Genomic DNA, 14863 nt, shown 5'->3' with positions numbered 1-14863 from the left:
AGTATTTATATATAAAAATGAATAATGATATTAAATAATTATCATATATCCATGTAAAAATAATTTACAATATGAATATAATTATATAATGTAAATTATTAATTTCTATACATATTTAATATAATTATTCCTATATATAAATATTAATAATGTCAATAAATAAAGCTTCCAAATAAAAATTCGAAACATATTAATTATAAACATTTCAACATAATTAGATATTCTTAAAAAAATATAAAATAACATATTACGCTATTATGAAATAAAAATTTGTTATATTAACTAATTTTTATTTTTCTTCCTAGGATACATCAGAGATGCCACTAACAGTTATACCATTTGTATACACGTTATGACATTCATGATATGCATAACCTTTACTGCATGGAGTATCGAGTTTATATACAAGACAATTCAAGCAAGAAAATCTTCTTTAGCGAAAGCAGCACGAAATGAAATAATTGAATAAATGTCATTTAACTCTTGATGTGTAACTTTCTCGAAAACATGAATGAAACAAAATTTTATTCGACATATCAAGCATTTATCGTACTTTAAGAACTCAATGAATTTTATTCAAATATTCTGTCATTTTCGAAGCAACGAAAGGTATTCTTATTGAAATTATCAATATTCGACTCTTGACGTATTATTTATTATAAAAATTTATATCGATATAGTCATTCGTTTGAGAACATCCTTTTATAGTACTGTTTGCAGTGTATAAAATAACATTCATAAAGACGGAAATCGTACATAATAATTCTGCCTCTTATATTTTTGCTGATAACATTTTAGCATTTACAAGAGACGATAATACGTACAGTTGCTCATGAAAATATTCCAACACTTACTAATCAAATTATTATCAAATAAAATATACACTATAAACTACAATTGTTAAAATAATATTGCAACCACAGTAGGATGCAAGTTTTAAAGTTATTAAAGATTTAAGAAAAATTTAGGAGGAAATTTAATAATTATTTAAATATTTGAGTTATTTCAGAATCATTTAATATCAACATTATTTAAATTTCTTGTATCATTGATGACATAATTAAAACAATTTTTATATTCTATACAAGTCTTTTATGTATGATTTAACTGTACTCGATGACCTGTCAGTTCTGTCTTCTTGCTGTTACATCTGCTTGTCATTCTATTTATACTTTATTCATACTCGTAATTTTATCTGCGTTTAATTTAGTCAGTTAACAGTCATTGCAATATTATTTTGAATCTATGTGTCAAAAGCGTGTATACTTTTCTCGATAAATTTAGTTAAAAGCGTTCTTGACATTACAATACTTTTGTCAGCAACTCTACGCATTAAGAAGCAAGTCACCAAGATTCACTGCCTGTCAAATGTTAGGGACCAGTTAGTGCATCAATGAGACTAGTTAAACTTTTCCTGTCGTGTTATGCAAACAATGGTATAGGTCGTTTCATATTTTAATATTACAATAGAGAAAATTAATCTGATGTAATATTCATTATATTCTTTAAACAAGATAATTTTAGTATTTTTGAAGGAAATTATTCTTTTTGTTTTATTATTGTTAGTCTGAATACAGACTTTTAATAATACCTTAAAAAGATTATAAAATTTTTCTTGACCAAAGGGTTTTCCAGTAATTCCCTATAATTTTTATAAATGTTTCTTTGATTTCAATTCTGCTATTATCTTCACATTTATATGGCCCAATATGAAAGTAATATTTTCATGAACATTATATTTTTAAATATTTCTCCGCCACATTTTACGTGCTTATATTTTTTTATGATATTTTATCATTTGTAACAGACATTTGAAACTTTTTCACTAAAAGACATCTTGAATATATAACTTAGAACAAAGGACATCTTATTTTAATTTCATTAGTAACGATTTACTATTTTACTTTAATTGTCAACTTTTGTTATACGTAATTAAAAATTTTAAATATTCCTCAACGATCCGAGATTTAGCATAATAAAAGGCACTAAAAATAGTTTAATACTTTAATACTTTATTATGGTTTTGTTTCACAGATTCCCTAACTTTTGATTGGCTATAAATGTGCATTTTATTAGAAATGTTATAGTGATATAGTAACTTGATGTAGTGAATATTAGAAACAGCTAAAAATCTTTATATTAAATAATTGTCTATACTTAGGGAATATTTATAATAAATAGAAAATAGTGAATGCTTGTGTTATAATATTTAGAAATTATATAGTAATTTAAAAAGTAATTTGATACATGATACTTGTATAGGAAAGATAATAAAATTTGTTTAAAGAACATGTGTAATGCATGGAATGTTAATAAAACTCGTAAGTTATCTATAATAAAATATTATTTAATAAATATTATTTCGTCATAATTCCTTTTTCTTGTTTTTCAAATATTTTGTACATTTAAGTCTATTTTAGAAGAAGGAAATGGTTGTGACTTTGTCATCTTGACAAATGTAATTAAATGAAAATGTAATTAAAACAAAAGAAGCTTTTTCACAAATTATTTTGCGTAATTGTATTTCGTATTTTACTATTTTAAACTGTAAATACAGTCTAAAATTTAAACTAATTATTTTAATACTTGCTTTGATTATGAACTCATGGTAGCATATAAATTATTTCGAAAATGCTATATCGAATTTGTCTTAACATTCTGTGCAATAATTATATATGTATACCAGTGTTATATGATAGCTGAATTAATTTATATTTGCGATATTTCAAACTTTTATACCATCCAAATTGATTAACAATTTTCCACAAAATATGTAACTCTTTTAACATTGTCACTTAAAAATTATGTTCTTTTTGGAACCATTTAATACCAAAACTAAACAATTAACAATAATTAAGATATCTGAATAGAAGATATTAATTTTGACAGAAGTTGCTCATTTTTACTAACTGGAAACACAAAAATTTGGAACCAAACATTTTGATTGCTTTGGTAGTTCTAGTATCAATATGTTAAAATTAATAAACCATAATCTTGATCTAAAATTTTACGAATCTCGATAATAAACCACCAAATTAATTCATTATGGTACTAAAATCAGTAAAGATATTTCAAGTGACCATGTTAAACGAGAAAAATTGCATTTTAATTTTTGTCATATGTGAGATTATTTAAAACACTTATTTTGTCATATATGATATTTATATGACTGTTAAACTCAAGCTCTTTAAACTTTAGTTAATTTTGCAATTAAAAATCTGTTTCACAAATACTGTAATATTGTAAATATTTTAATTTATCAGTGTGGATTTAAGGATTGTTTATTCGATCGAAATAGTCAAGCACGTCGAAAGGAAGTGTCACGATGGAAATCAAAGATTATTAAGATCTTTATATTTTCAATTAATCTCAAAGTGTCTTAAAATATAACAAATGTAATATAATCGTCTAACGAATATAATTAATGAGGTTTTCAAGTTTTATAACGTTTGTATAAATACTATGATGTTAGCCATAGGCTGCATAATATTACTGTTCTTATAACGACGTGTACCTGACATTTTATATACCATACTTATAATGAAAATACAAAGTAAAAAAATCAAGCAGAATGGTCGTAATTCGTTGTCATATTATAACGAAAATTCATTGCTAGTTGAAAAAATATATCTATACATATCTCCCTACCTCTTTAAATAACGTATAATATATTCGAATAAAATTTCTACTATAGTTAAAGCATGCGAAATTTTTCATAAACAAAATAATTTTAAAACGCGTTCGGAACGAACTTTATTTGTTTAAAAAATATTATTTGTATAAGTAAATATAAAACACAATGATACTAATCATTTTAATAATAAATATTATTATAATAATAAATATTTGCGCTCGACGATTTTTTTGCTAAAGAAGGGTACGAGTTGAAAAATTTTCTGCCATAAAGCTGATGATATTTTTTGAGCAGTAAATCAGAAATCGTATAATAATTAACACGTAGAACTATTTAATTTCGATACCTCGCACACTGTTACATTATTTTAAATTTGATATATTAATTAATATAGAGCTTCGAAATTTTATCAAATGGCGACTGAAAGGCGCCTCTCCAGTGTAAAGGGTTAAATAACGATATTTCTTTTCATCAATTAATATCTGTAAGGTGAGGAAATTTATATATCTATATTTCGAATTAAATTTTAATAATAATTGTAGCAATGGAACGAGTGCGGCCCTTTGCATAATCCGAATTATTTTTCAATTTTGTTGCCAATAACTCCCTACTATTTTAAGTCTTTTGTTTGAAGTTTACTTCAAGTACAACAAGTGAAGGTTACTTCACAGAACAGTTCCTCGACTGCTACTTATTTTAAAGAATTTTGTTTACTGATTATATTAAATATAGCTCTCAAGCAATATTGTAATTTATATTTTGAATTTAAGTAATTCAAGTAGTTACATATTTTCTGTTTTCTTATTTAGTAAATAAAGAATCAAGAACTCGACATAGGAGTTCCTGTGATAAAAACTGACATCGAGTCACACTGGACAAAAGAGTGCAAAGGATTTAATAGTGTTTGGGACATAGGACGAATGACTGCATGCGAAAAAATCGATTGTAAGGGATATTTATGACAGAGTCGAGTGTGAGCAACGAGTGAAAATTTAGGAATGAGTATTTGAAGTATCTTGGTTGTCATGGAACGATCGAGAGCGATCGGGAACATAAAGTCGCCGCCATTAAAGTTGCCGACCGCCGGGGTTCGGCCGTCGGCGGCGGCTCTCTTGCAATAAGTATATGGGGACCTTGGTAAGAGCCTGAAAGTGACGCAATTTAATCGCCATTGTTATATAATATATGCATGTTCAATTATGTATAATGTATTATGTATAATGTATGCATATTCTGTTCAAATTGATAATAAAGATACAAAATACAAAGTGAAGACTAACATACTTGTTTCTTTATTTATATATTTATTTATTTAATAATAATTTACGGGTAGTAGAACCCATTAGTGTATAAACAAAAAATTTAAAAATACATCAGTTTGTTAGAGAAAGAATATAGGTTACGTATGGTACAAATGCCGATATAGCCGATATAAACAATTTGCTTAGAGATTTAAGATCTGGTTTTTAAACGAAGAGATGCTATTGCCAAAAAATTAAAGGTTTGACGAGAAATTGTTTATAAGAATGCATATTCTATTAATAGGATCTGCTGATTCAAGTCGTGCAGTATTATGCTGGTCAGGTATACGATTCGAAAGTCTCTTAAATTTCTTGAAGGAGCATGAAAATTAATGAAAGATAATAATTCTGGACTGCGTACAATAGCATTTATAATTTTGAAGAGGAACAAAAGGTCGGCAGCAATTCTTCTTGATTCAAGAGATTTAAGATTAAGCTTGCGTTGAACAGGTTCATAATCATGATCATAGATACTCATATAATGTTCAAGTTTACAGCTGCAAATCTTAGAAATCTGTGTTGAATCTGATCAATATGATATTTTTGACCAGGTTTTGTTGGAGGCCAAATCGTCGAGGCATATTTTAAACGAGACCATTTTAATAGTGATGTAATATTGTAGTTTCCACCTTATTATAAGATCCTAGATTGAAAACTTAATAGGTGCATTGATCGATGCATTAGTACATAGGGCCACTGCAACAGTTTAGCTCTTTTGAATAGACTAATGTATAATATATGAACTTGCTATATTATATTTCATGGCCTGCCTGTGGTCTTGGCCTCTTATCTTTCCAAATTTTCGACAATCCAGTGCTCCATATGTCTTGATCTTAAATGCTTGTATTCTGTCGTACAGGCAACACTTCGAATTACGATTATATCGATGAAAGTTCATTTCAAAATGTCAAATGATCAAGGCTGATTCTACAAAGAGAAAAGTTGACACTGAAAACAAAATTAAAGTTATTATTATACGAATTTTCGATTTTATACTCTATTAATATTAGACCTGCTATCGTTTCCCACTTATTTGGTTTTATTACTTTAACATTTTTTATATTTTTTTGATAATATGTTTTTATTAAATCACCTTATCTTATTCAAGTTTATCAAATACTTTTATAGATCATGACCAAAATTGTTCATAATTATAAAGAAATCTTCGCATAAAAATTAAAAATATTAATTAAGATTAATTATAATTTTTTCGGAACTGTTAAGATAACTATAATTATGTAGTATATAATTACAATGTTTGTGTAAAGTATAGCAATGAATTAAATATTTGGTGTTTTAGGGATAAAGGAAAGTAGGTAATAAAAGTATTTTATATTTCTTATATATAATTTATTCATAAACAATATAATTGCAATACAATTACTTAATCACACAATACATATAATACATCGTTCTTAAACAGTAAAGCATTACACACAAATATATCTAAGTACTTAAGAATATTAGTACATTACTTTATACAATATTTTACTGAAATGTGAATATCTTGTAATTTAATATCCGATAATAAGAATTACTTAAACAAAACCGAGTAGTGAATTTATAAAAAATTAATTACAGAATATAATGTAACGTAAAATATAACCTACTTCAAAAGAAATTCATTGTACGAGGAATCACAAATAGTACTTGGAATAATAAAGTTTGCGATGCTAATACGATTTAATTTCTATGTATATGAGTATGTTGTTACAAATTCCACATAGTTCAATTTTGAAGTTACTAGAAACAAGAAACACTAAATATTCAAAATCGGAAATTAATATTTATAATACATATTAATATGTGCTACTTTACTTTCTGTCTTTAAAGTCTCCTTGCTTATACTTAATAAATTCAAAACTATGTATATATGCCGAATACTTTGTCTCATATATGAATACGAATATAAGTAATAACTTTCATGCGTCATACTCAGTTTTAAAATAACTAGTACTGTAATAAAAACGATGTGTGATGATGATTCAAAATAGCGTGTCATTCAAATTATCCTGATATTATATAAATATTATTTTTATTGCACGAACATTGTGTAAATTAAATAACAAAAATATACGACACGCATACCTACTGTAACCTCTACTACTACTGACCTTAAATTCATATCAATTATTATATGCATAAATACATGCCCGATAACATCTAAAGGCTTTACAAATTGGAAATGTGGTGTCTCTTACAGATATATTTCTACATTTTATTTTATTGAAAAGATAAGATTAGTTATATACAAAATTCAATCTAGGATATAATGTGTGAATAAATAGTTATAAGATCCAAATTCCAAGAACGAATGTTCACATAAACATTAAAATAAGAATTGGGTGTTTAGGCTGCGTCACGTATTCTCTTGATACTCTCTCAAGAGTCGGTCAGTAGCTTTAGAGAAGCACTCAAATATAGATATACCTTCCTTGAGTAATAAAAAAATTTAAAAGAGAGTATACATATATTCTGGAATGAGAAGGATAAGAAAAAGTTTGCTTATTTAAATGTATTGGGATTATGGATTTATAATTATATTTATAAGTATTTATAATTTAAAAATAACTATATGTATATATTGTTAGATGACTGTTTAGTTATCTATTCGTATTTATCTATGTACATTAGATAAACTCCACTTTCTAACTTTCCCCTTTATCTTTTACTCATCCTTATCACCCTATTGCTCACTCCAACCCCAACCTTTTCTGCATCAACCTCTATAATAATTCCCAAATGACCATTCATATACCAGTAATGGATTTGGAGTGTCACTAGAAAATCTAATACGCACTCGGCCGCGTCGCTCCTCTCAAAATTCCCATGTAAGTTGTAGCGAAAATAAATACTTGAAATACAACAATATCGTAGTTATTTTATTTTATACACATATATTTTAATAAAAGAATTTAAACGAGAATATATATACCGTAGTTATTTTATAATTATAAACCCATGATCCCAATACATTTAAATAAATAAGTTTCTCATCTCAGTGACCACATACAAATAAACAATCACGTTCAAGAGTTTGCCTCCATTGTCCTCCCTTGAACCTTTCCTAAATAAACACACGTAATTGCTTAAATTTATCCTCGCTATTTACTCGAAATATTCGTTTACGAATTGGTCGTACCTGCAGCGCGGCACGTTCCACAGAGTTTCAATGATGCGCGTGAATAAAGCCACGAATCAAAGCCGAGGCACAGTCTGGAAGCGAGTTACGAAGCCGGTTTTTACCAGCTGACTTCTCTTCGTCGAGCCAGTCACGGACGACCCACAGCTCAGTTGAGAGCATGTGTTGCTTATTTTCACGTCTCGCTCGATCCTCGACGTAACAGACGCCAGTGAAAATTTCAGACATGTGTTTACCAACGAAATACGGTAGTTTCGAGGAAATATGATTATATAGAGAAGTGTGTTCGTCGAATTCGTGACATAATTGATCATTTCACTCACGAAGCTATATATATTTAACGGTGATGATGAACCAAGTGCAGGTTATAACGTAATAGCTCGTTGCATCGTCGTGGTACGAAGCAATGCAACGGTAAACGAGAAACTGTTTCTTTCGAAAAGAATTGTAAGTTCTTTATTTTGAGTTTCCGTTTGATCTATACGATATGTTTGGCAAATAGTGAGTGTCAAGATACGTTGTTTTCGAAAAGGAGTTAATATTTGAAATAATTTTCCATTGTGTTTCACAAATCTAAGATCAGATGTATTAATAATATTATTTTATTCCCACGTGACTGTGTTTGCGTTTAGGTGTGAATTGCGTTGCGCATGTCACGAATCATAACCTGCTTTCTATTCAAATTGTCTTTTTAATAAATGCTGTTTCTTGTCTCTTTGGATAAAATGAACATTCACAAAACCTTTTGTTTTGTCCTTTTCTTCATTTTTTAGCAATGCTTAATTCACCGAATGTTATATTTCTTAAATATAAATTTTTACTTTATTAAAATCAATTTCTTAATGGTACAACGTAACTGGTTGATGGTTATTTTTCGTATTTTTTGAAAATGAGATTATAAATGAAAATTTTTTATTATGTACATAAAATTTATTTAATTTAAGATACATTTTTATGTGCTTCTGTGCTTTTATACTTTGCTATTATATTTTATGTATACAAAGAATTTATTGGTTTACTTTAAAATTATTTCAATACGAAATAAAACCAATTACTGTGTGTTAATAACGAGTTACAAAAGAAAATAATAATTTTATGTGTGAAACGCAAAATTTCATTCGCTTTTTCGATAAATAATTTTTATTTGCTCTCATTTCGCTAATTGTATTCAAAACTTGTGTTAGGGGAATTGAACACGTCTAAATCGAAGAAAAATTGATATAGCGTGTCACAGTCTTTGGTCATTTGAAATGTAAAATAAATTGGAGGGAAATAGGAATTAAAAGAAGACACGAAAATAATAGTAAACAACGAATCATGGAGAATTATATTTTCTTTTATAATTGGTAAGTAGATAACTTTCTTTTTTAAATTTTAAACGTAACTTATTACGTTACTTATTGATAATGACTTACTTACTGATAATGAAAGTTCACATTATCGAATTACTAAAATTGAAATGTGCTGAGATAATGAAACAAGTGATATTCATGTAATTGTTCTTCGTTAAAAATAATTTTATATTAAAAAATGATATCTTCCTTTATTTTATATAACAGTTATCAATCTTTCACAACTATGTCACATAAAATAATTAATTAACACCAAAACTGACATTTGTTACTAAATAATCTATAAATATTAAATACATGATCTAAAAACATCAAAGCAGTATTAAAGTCTAATAAAAATTTTAGTAATATTCTATATGATTATTACAAATTGTTCAATTTAAATATCTATATTTTTATTGTCCCTGCAATGAACAAGTTCATAAAAGAAAAAATTGCATCCCATTAAACGTTTGAAATTAAAAAAATACTAAGTGAGCATTTTCACTTCGTTCAAAAGCTTACCTACTTGAGCACTTGTAAGGCTAGTTGTAAGACTAGTTGTCAAGGGGCCATCAAATCATTAATAAACCATAAGCTAGAATTGGATATACGAAAGAGAGTTTTATACTTTGTAATTGAGACACGTGCAGCGTTAGTAGTGTCATCTTGCGATTAAGGCTTTGCGTTCAAGAACTTTTCACTTCATAGATATCTACCACCGTTTATAAACAAAACACTGTTTATATTTTGTTTAATGCTCCCGAATTTATTTAAGTCGAACGAGAACTATTTAACAGTATAAATTAAACTACTAATTATGTCATAAATTGTTAAAATTGTATATTGTGAAAATTATAAAATAGCTAAATTATAAATTTAATAATAAATTAAGTAAAAAATTTATCTTTTTTATATTTTTTGTATATAACTGAATAAATATCACTATGATATTTAAATAATTCCTTTTATTAAAATTTGATTAAATTGTATCATTAATTAAATCAAATTAAATATATTTCATTTCATTTTGAACATAATTGTTTATTCTGCTAATTTTATATTATTTCAAATTCACAGATATTAACTTTTTGTATTGCGAAAATTTCTTTACTCCCTTGATCAACGTTTTTAATACACTTTTGTAGGAAGATACACTGAAATAAAAAGTTTTGTTACAAAAAAAGCAAAAATTATAAATATTTGTGAATTTAAATTTTAAATTTATTTACATATATAATAGATTTTTCATTGCTTTTGTTTACAAAGAATTAATATATGTATATATATATCGACAAATATATTATAAATTATAGTGCTTGTTCTATAACATAACATATTATGTACATATTAATACAAATATTGATAAATGTTTAATTTATCTATAGATTATGTTTATATAAAGACATAATCCACGGGAGATGAATTTTTCTTTAATATATCAATTATCAGTGACTAGGAAAGTATTATTATTATGACTCATTTAATTAATATAATAATATTGTAGGATGCCAGAAACAGGTTTTATTTTGTCTTCAGCTTACAGAAATAACGCGTATGTGTTTCATCTTTTATCGAAGGAATATTGGGTCAGCGCGAACGGTTTGAGACACCGGAAACAGACAGAACAATATGAACAGAATGAAACGAACACTAAATTCTGAAACTGAGTAAACGTAGGAAAATAATACTAAAATAACACATGGGAAACACGCTCTTATTCGTCTCTTTCCGACACCGAACGATTCACGTTCGTACCAGTCACAATCTATTTTCACGAGGATTCTTTAAGACTTCTCCACACAGGGCTCTCTCTGTATCGTCATCCTGTTTTTATGCCCTTTGCAAAGCTCAATGACGTGCTTTTATCAATCGCTAATTGACTGATATAATTCAGTCGATTAGTGATTTGTTATCGTAAAAATTACATCACTTTTCCGGTTCGCGATTTACCCCCGTAAACATTATGCCACCTTAAGGTTTAGGATTTCTAAATTTAAAACTAATCTGCACTTACATATTATAGCAAAAGATTTTAATGACATTGAAATCGGTGAGGAACCAATCCATCAGCAAATTGACCCAGAATATAAATCATGGCTCTAAATACGGCGACATTAGGCACTACCGCTTCTTGATGAATTAATTTATGACCTCACTATGTCATGACTCCTACTATTCTCTTACACGCATTATAATTTTCTTTATTTTTCTATTATTTTCATTACACATCGCCATTTCTACGATACATGTAGTGTACAGCTAAGTCCATTGATATAACCAAGCTATATATTAAACTGGGAACAAGAATCGTTGATTACTTTCTAATTTCAATTTAGTTCACTAACTGGTATTCATTACGAATTTGCTACCACTAAATTTTGTTCAATATTTCGAATATTTAAGGAAACTTGAACTTTTCGTAAATTATTATCAACACTTAGTAATGAAAGAAATCTTGACGTTCTTTATCTCTCCAAAATATTTTGAGTTGTTGTTTCGGAAGACGAAGTATTTGTATTGTACTTTTGCCATTGATTAATTTTACGAACTAACTAATTCGAAAAAATACGATTTATAGGACCACTCAAAGTCACGAAGCCCAACAAAGATCATGCGTACTCGTTCACGTGACTATCGATCCCAACAATCTACTTTATACTTCTACTACTCTAATTAAAATCTCTTTTATCCATTTTTGTCGTCCTATCAATTCTTCAGTTACTCAACGTAAATATTATCATTCCTAAATGTTACAGATCCTATTAAAATAAACATCCATATTGCTTACACTACCTATCTAATATTTACTGATTTTAATTATATTCCACTTCTATTAAATATCTACTATATAACTATTATTTACTATCTACCATGTAACTACTATCTATTATCTATTAACACTATTCCATCACACATGATTCTTTTCTGTTCATCACTCACTCATCATTCATCCATCTTTGCAAGTCCTTAAGCCACGTTTGCGTTACGACTTTCACTAGAAATATCAGGCTATCCGAGTACGAGAAGTTCTACTGTACTATAATATTTCCTCGAAAGAAGGTATAATTTGTCCCTGAGTCTTAGGAGAAAGGTAGGCATATCAAAATACAGCTTGCCCAAGCTACAAGGTGTTTAAAAAGGTTGAGACCAAACTTGGACTAATTGTGTTACTGAGGTCAAATAGATGAAGAAGCTTCATATAAACTTATGTTCAAAAATGCTCTATTAAAAAGATATAAGCCTTTAAAGATATTTATGATTTTTCGTGACACTTATAAGAAACGTTCGAAAAATCAAATAATAATTTCAAAAAAGAAAACAAACATTCTCTACAAAAAATTGTGAGACGAATTTTGTTCGTAAATCTTTGAACGCTTATATCTTTCCAATAAAGCTTTTTCGGACATAAGTTTATATGAACCTTTTTCATCTATTTGACCTTAGCAACACATGAGTAGTCTCAGTTTGGTTCCAATCTTTTTAGATACCCTGTATGTGCGCGTCTATAGCGACATATGTTATTCGAAATTATAGCTTACAACTTTATGAATTAGCACTGATATATGGATCAATAATGTACTGTGATTACAATATAATATAAAGAAATGATAAAAAATATAGATAGTACATGGTGGCCATTTTAATTCCATTTAACAACGCTTCCTATGTTATATTCACGTGCCAATATTAAATTGAATTGATTGTCTTAGTAAATTTTAATCACTTAAATTTGATTATATACACAGTGGGATTCTAACAATTTGTCATTGAATGACACAGCATGATCATTAATCCGACACACAGTGATGACGTAGATTGTTCCTTCCGAACACGGTTTAATACTTATCTCAAGAGATACTACGTACAAATAAAGAGTATGATACGACATTCGTCGTGCAGTGGCACAAAATTCGATTACTTAACGAATAAGCTACAAGAATTAATGTAATCTTCATACAAATTCGTTTAAGTTATGGTTGCACTGTATACGTCTTTTGGCAAATTTATTATATTATAAATTAGATTTCAATAATTTCGTATACTTGATAATTCAATTCTGCAAAAGTTATGAGATTATTGAATTATTAAAGTTCTGTTGTACACAGTATCTGTCAGAAAATGGTTTCATTGAATAACGTGGTATTGAATATATGAACATATGTATATTTACGAATTTAATTAGATAAGCGTCCTAACGAATCTTCCTTATGATTACCAGCTTTATTGATAGGAAGCTCAAAGGTCTGCAATTATACAATATATTCAACATATATTAAACATATATTCATATATTCGATTTTTCATACATTTTTTATACATTTACTGTGTCATTTCTTACTACTTTGTTTCAAAGTCTTCATGAAGTATAGACATGTTTGATAGCTTCTTAAACAACACTTATCTGACAAATTGCACGTTTTCAGTATCGCATTGATAAGGAATTTTTGTATTATTTTATATTACTTTGTTCCTTATAATACTTTCTTAATATTTTGTGTATAAACTAACGTGAAAAGAAGTATACTAGTAACTTTCTTACTATCGGTATGCTATATCAATTAATTAGTGACCTAAATTACTCATTGTCAATGATTTAGTTCTTTAGTGTTTTATTAAGTACAATAAATTGTATGATAAATTCATTATATATTTTTCAGTATTTTTTACAACTGTATTGATATTCTAACATAGTATTTCAAAATAAAAATTAAATAGAAATTAAAAAAATTAATTCCTTTTGCTATTTTTTATTTTAAAAATTATGTTTTAAACTATCTTTTATTTAGGAATACATTTCATATAGCTCCTATCGTCTTCGTTATCAATGATTTATGTATAAACGATATTAAGTAATAGCAATATTCTTGACATTAAAAAAATTTGATAACTTTTTATTTTATATGATGATTCATATGAATTAAGTCGAGTATGTATATTGAATTATATATAAAAAACTAATACTTTAATCGTTTTATAATAGATAATATTAGAAAGAAACAAGCGCAAAATAAATCTATACTTAAATATAACTTCATAAAAACTTTTCTGTCATTTTGTTATCTATCATAGTTTATGTGTCTTCAAAGACGTACAAATAAAACACACAAACTATGATAGATAACAAAATGACAGAATTCCTTTCGTAACCAAGGAAACAATGTTTACTAATATTTTATGACAGGCAATCGAAACATTTGAAATCAAAATTTAGGTACAATAAAAGATAAAAAATGGATTTTAATATGTATGAAATAAAATAGGAACATTATTAATATTTAAATAAAAATAAAAATAAATTAAAAAATCAAACATATCAATTATAAATGAAATCAATCTATAAATATTTATAATATTTATGTAAATATATTACGAGTCATAAACGAAATAATTCGGATGGAATATATTAATAATTAATGGAAATAATAATCATTATAATTTCTTTACCTAATAC

At 27.1% G+C, this 14863-nt stretch overlaps 2 protein-coding genes across 2 annotated transcripts in view; both read left to right on the top strand.

Moving 5' to 3' along the window:
- Positions 1-469, top strand: part of LOC108547366 (monocarboxylate transporter 12-like) — a 12179-nt gene extending 11710 nt beyond the window's left edge. Inside the window, exon 9 of the mRNA XM_017899860.1 lies at positions 306-469. Within this exon, the coding sequence (XP_017755349.1) occupies positions 306-469 (164 nt within the window). The remainder of the gene's footprint in view (positions 1-305) is intronic.
- Positions 470-8224: 7755 nt separating this feature from the next.
- Positions 8225-14863, top strand: part of LOC108547367 (monocarboxylate transporter 9-like) — a 16847-nt gene continuing 10208 nt past the window's right edge. The window contains exons 1-2 of the mRNA XM_017899862.1: positions 8225-8524; positions 9262-9423. The gene's annotated coding sequence lies outside the window, so the exon portion shown is untranslated. The remainder of the gene's footprint in view (positions 8525-9261; positions 9424-14863) is intronic.

The sequence above is a fragment of the Eufriesea mexicana genome, unplaced genomic scaffold, assembly GCF_001483705.2.
Source record: "Eufriesea mexicana isolate 0111107269 unplaced genomic scaffold, ASM148370v2 scaffold1023, whole genome shotgun sequence".
Classification (NCBI taxonomy): Eukaryota; Metazoa; Arthropoda; class Insecta; order Hymenoptera; family Apidae; genus Eufriesea; species Eufriesea mexicana.
The sequence above is the reverse complement of the archived record's forward strand: the minus strand, read 5'-3'. Positions and strand labels throughout refer to the sequence as shown.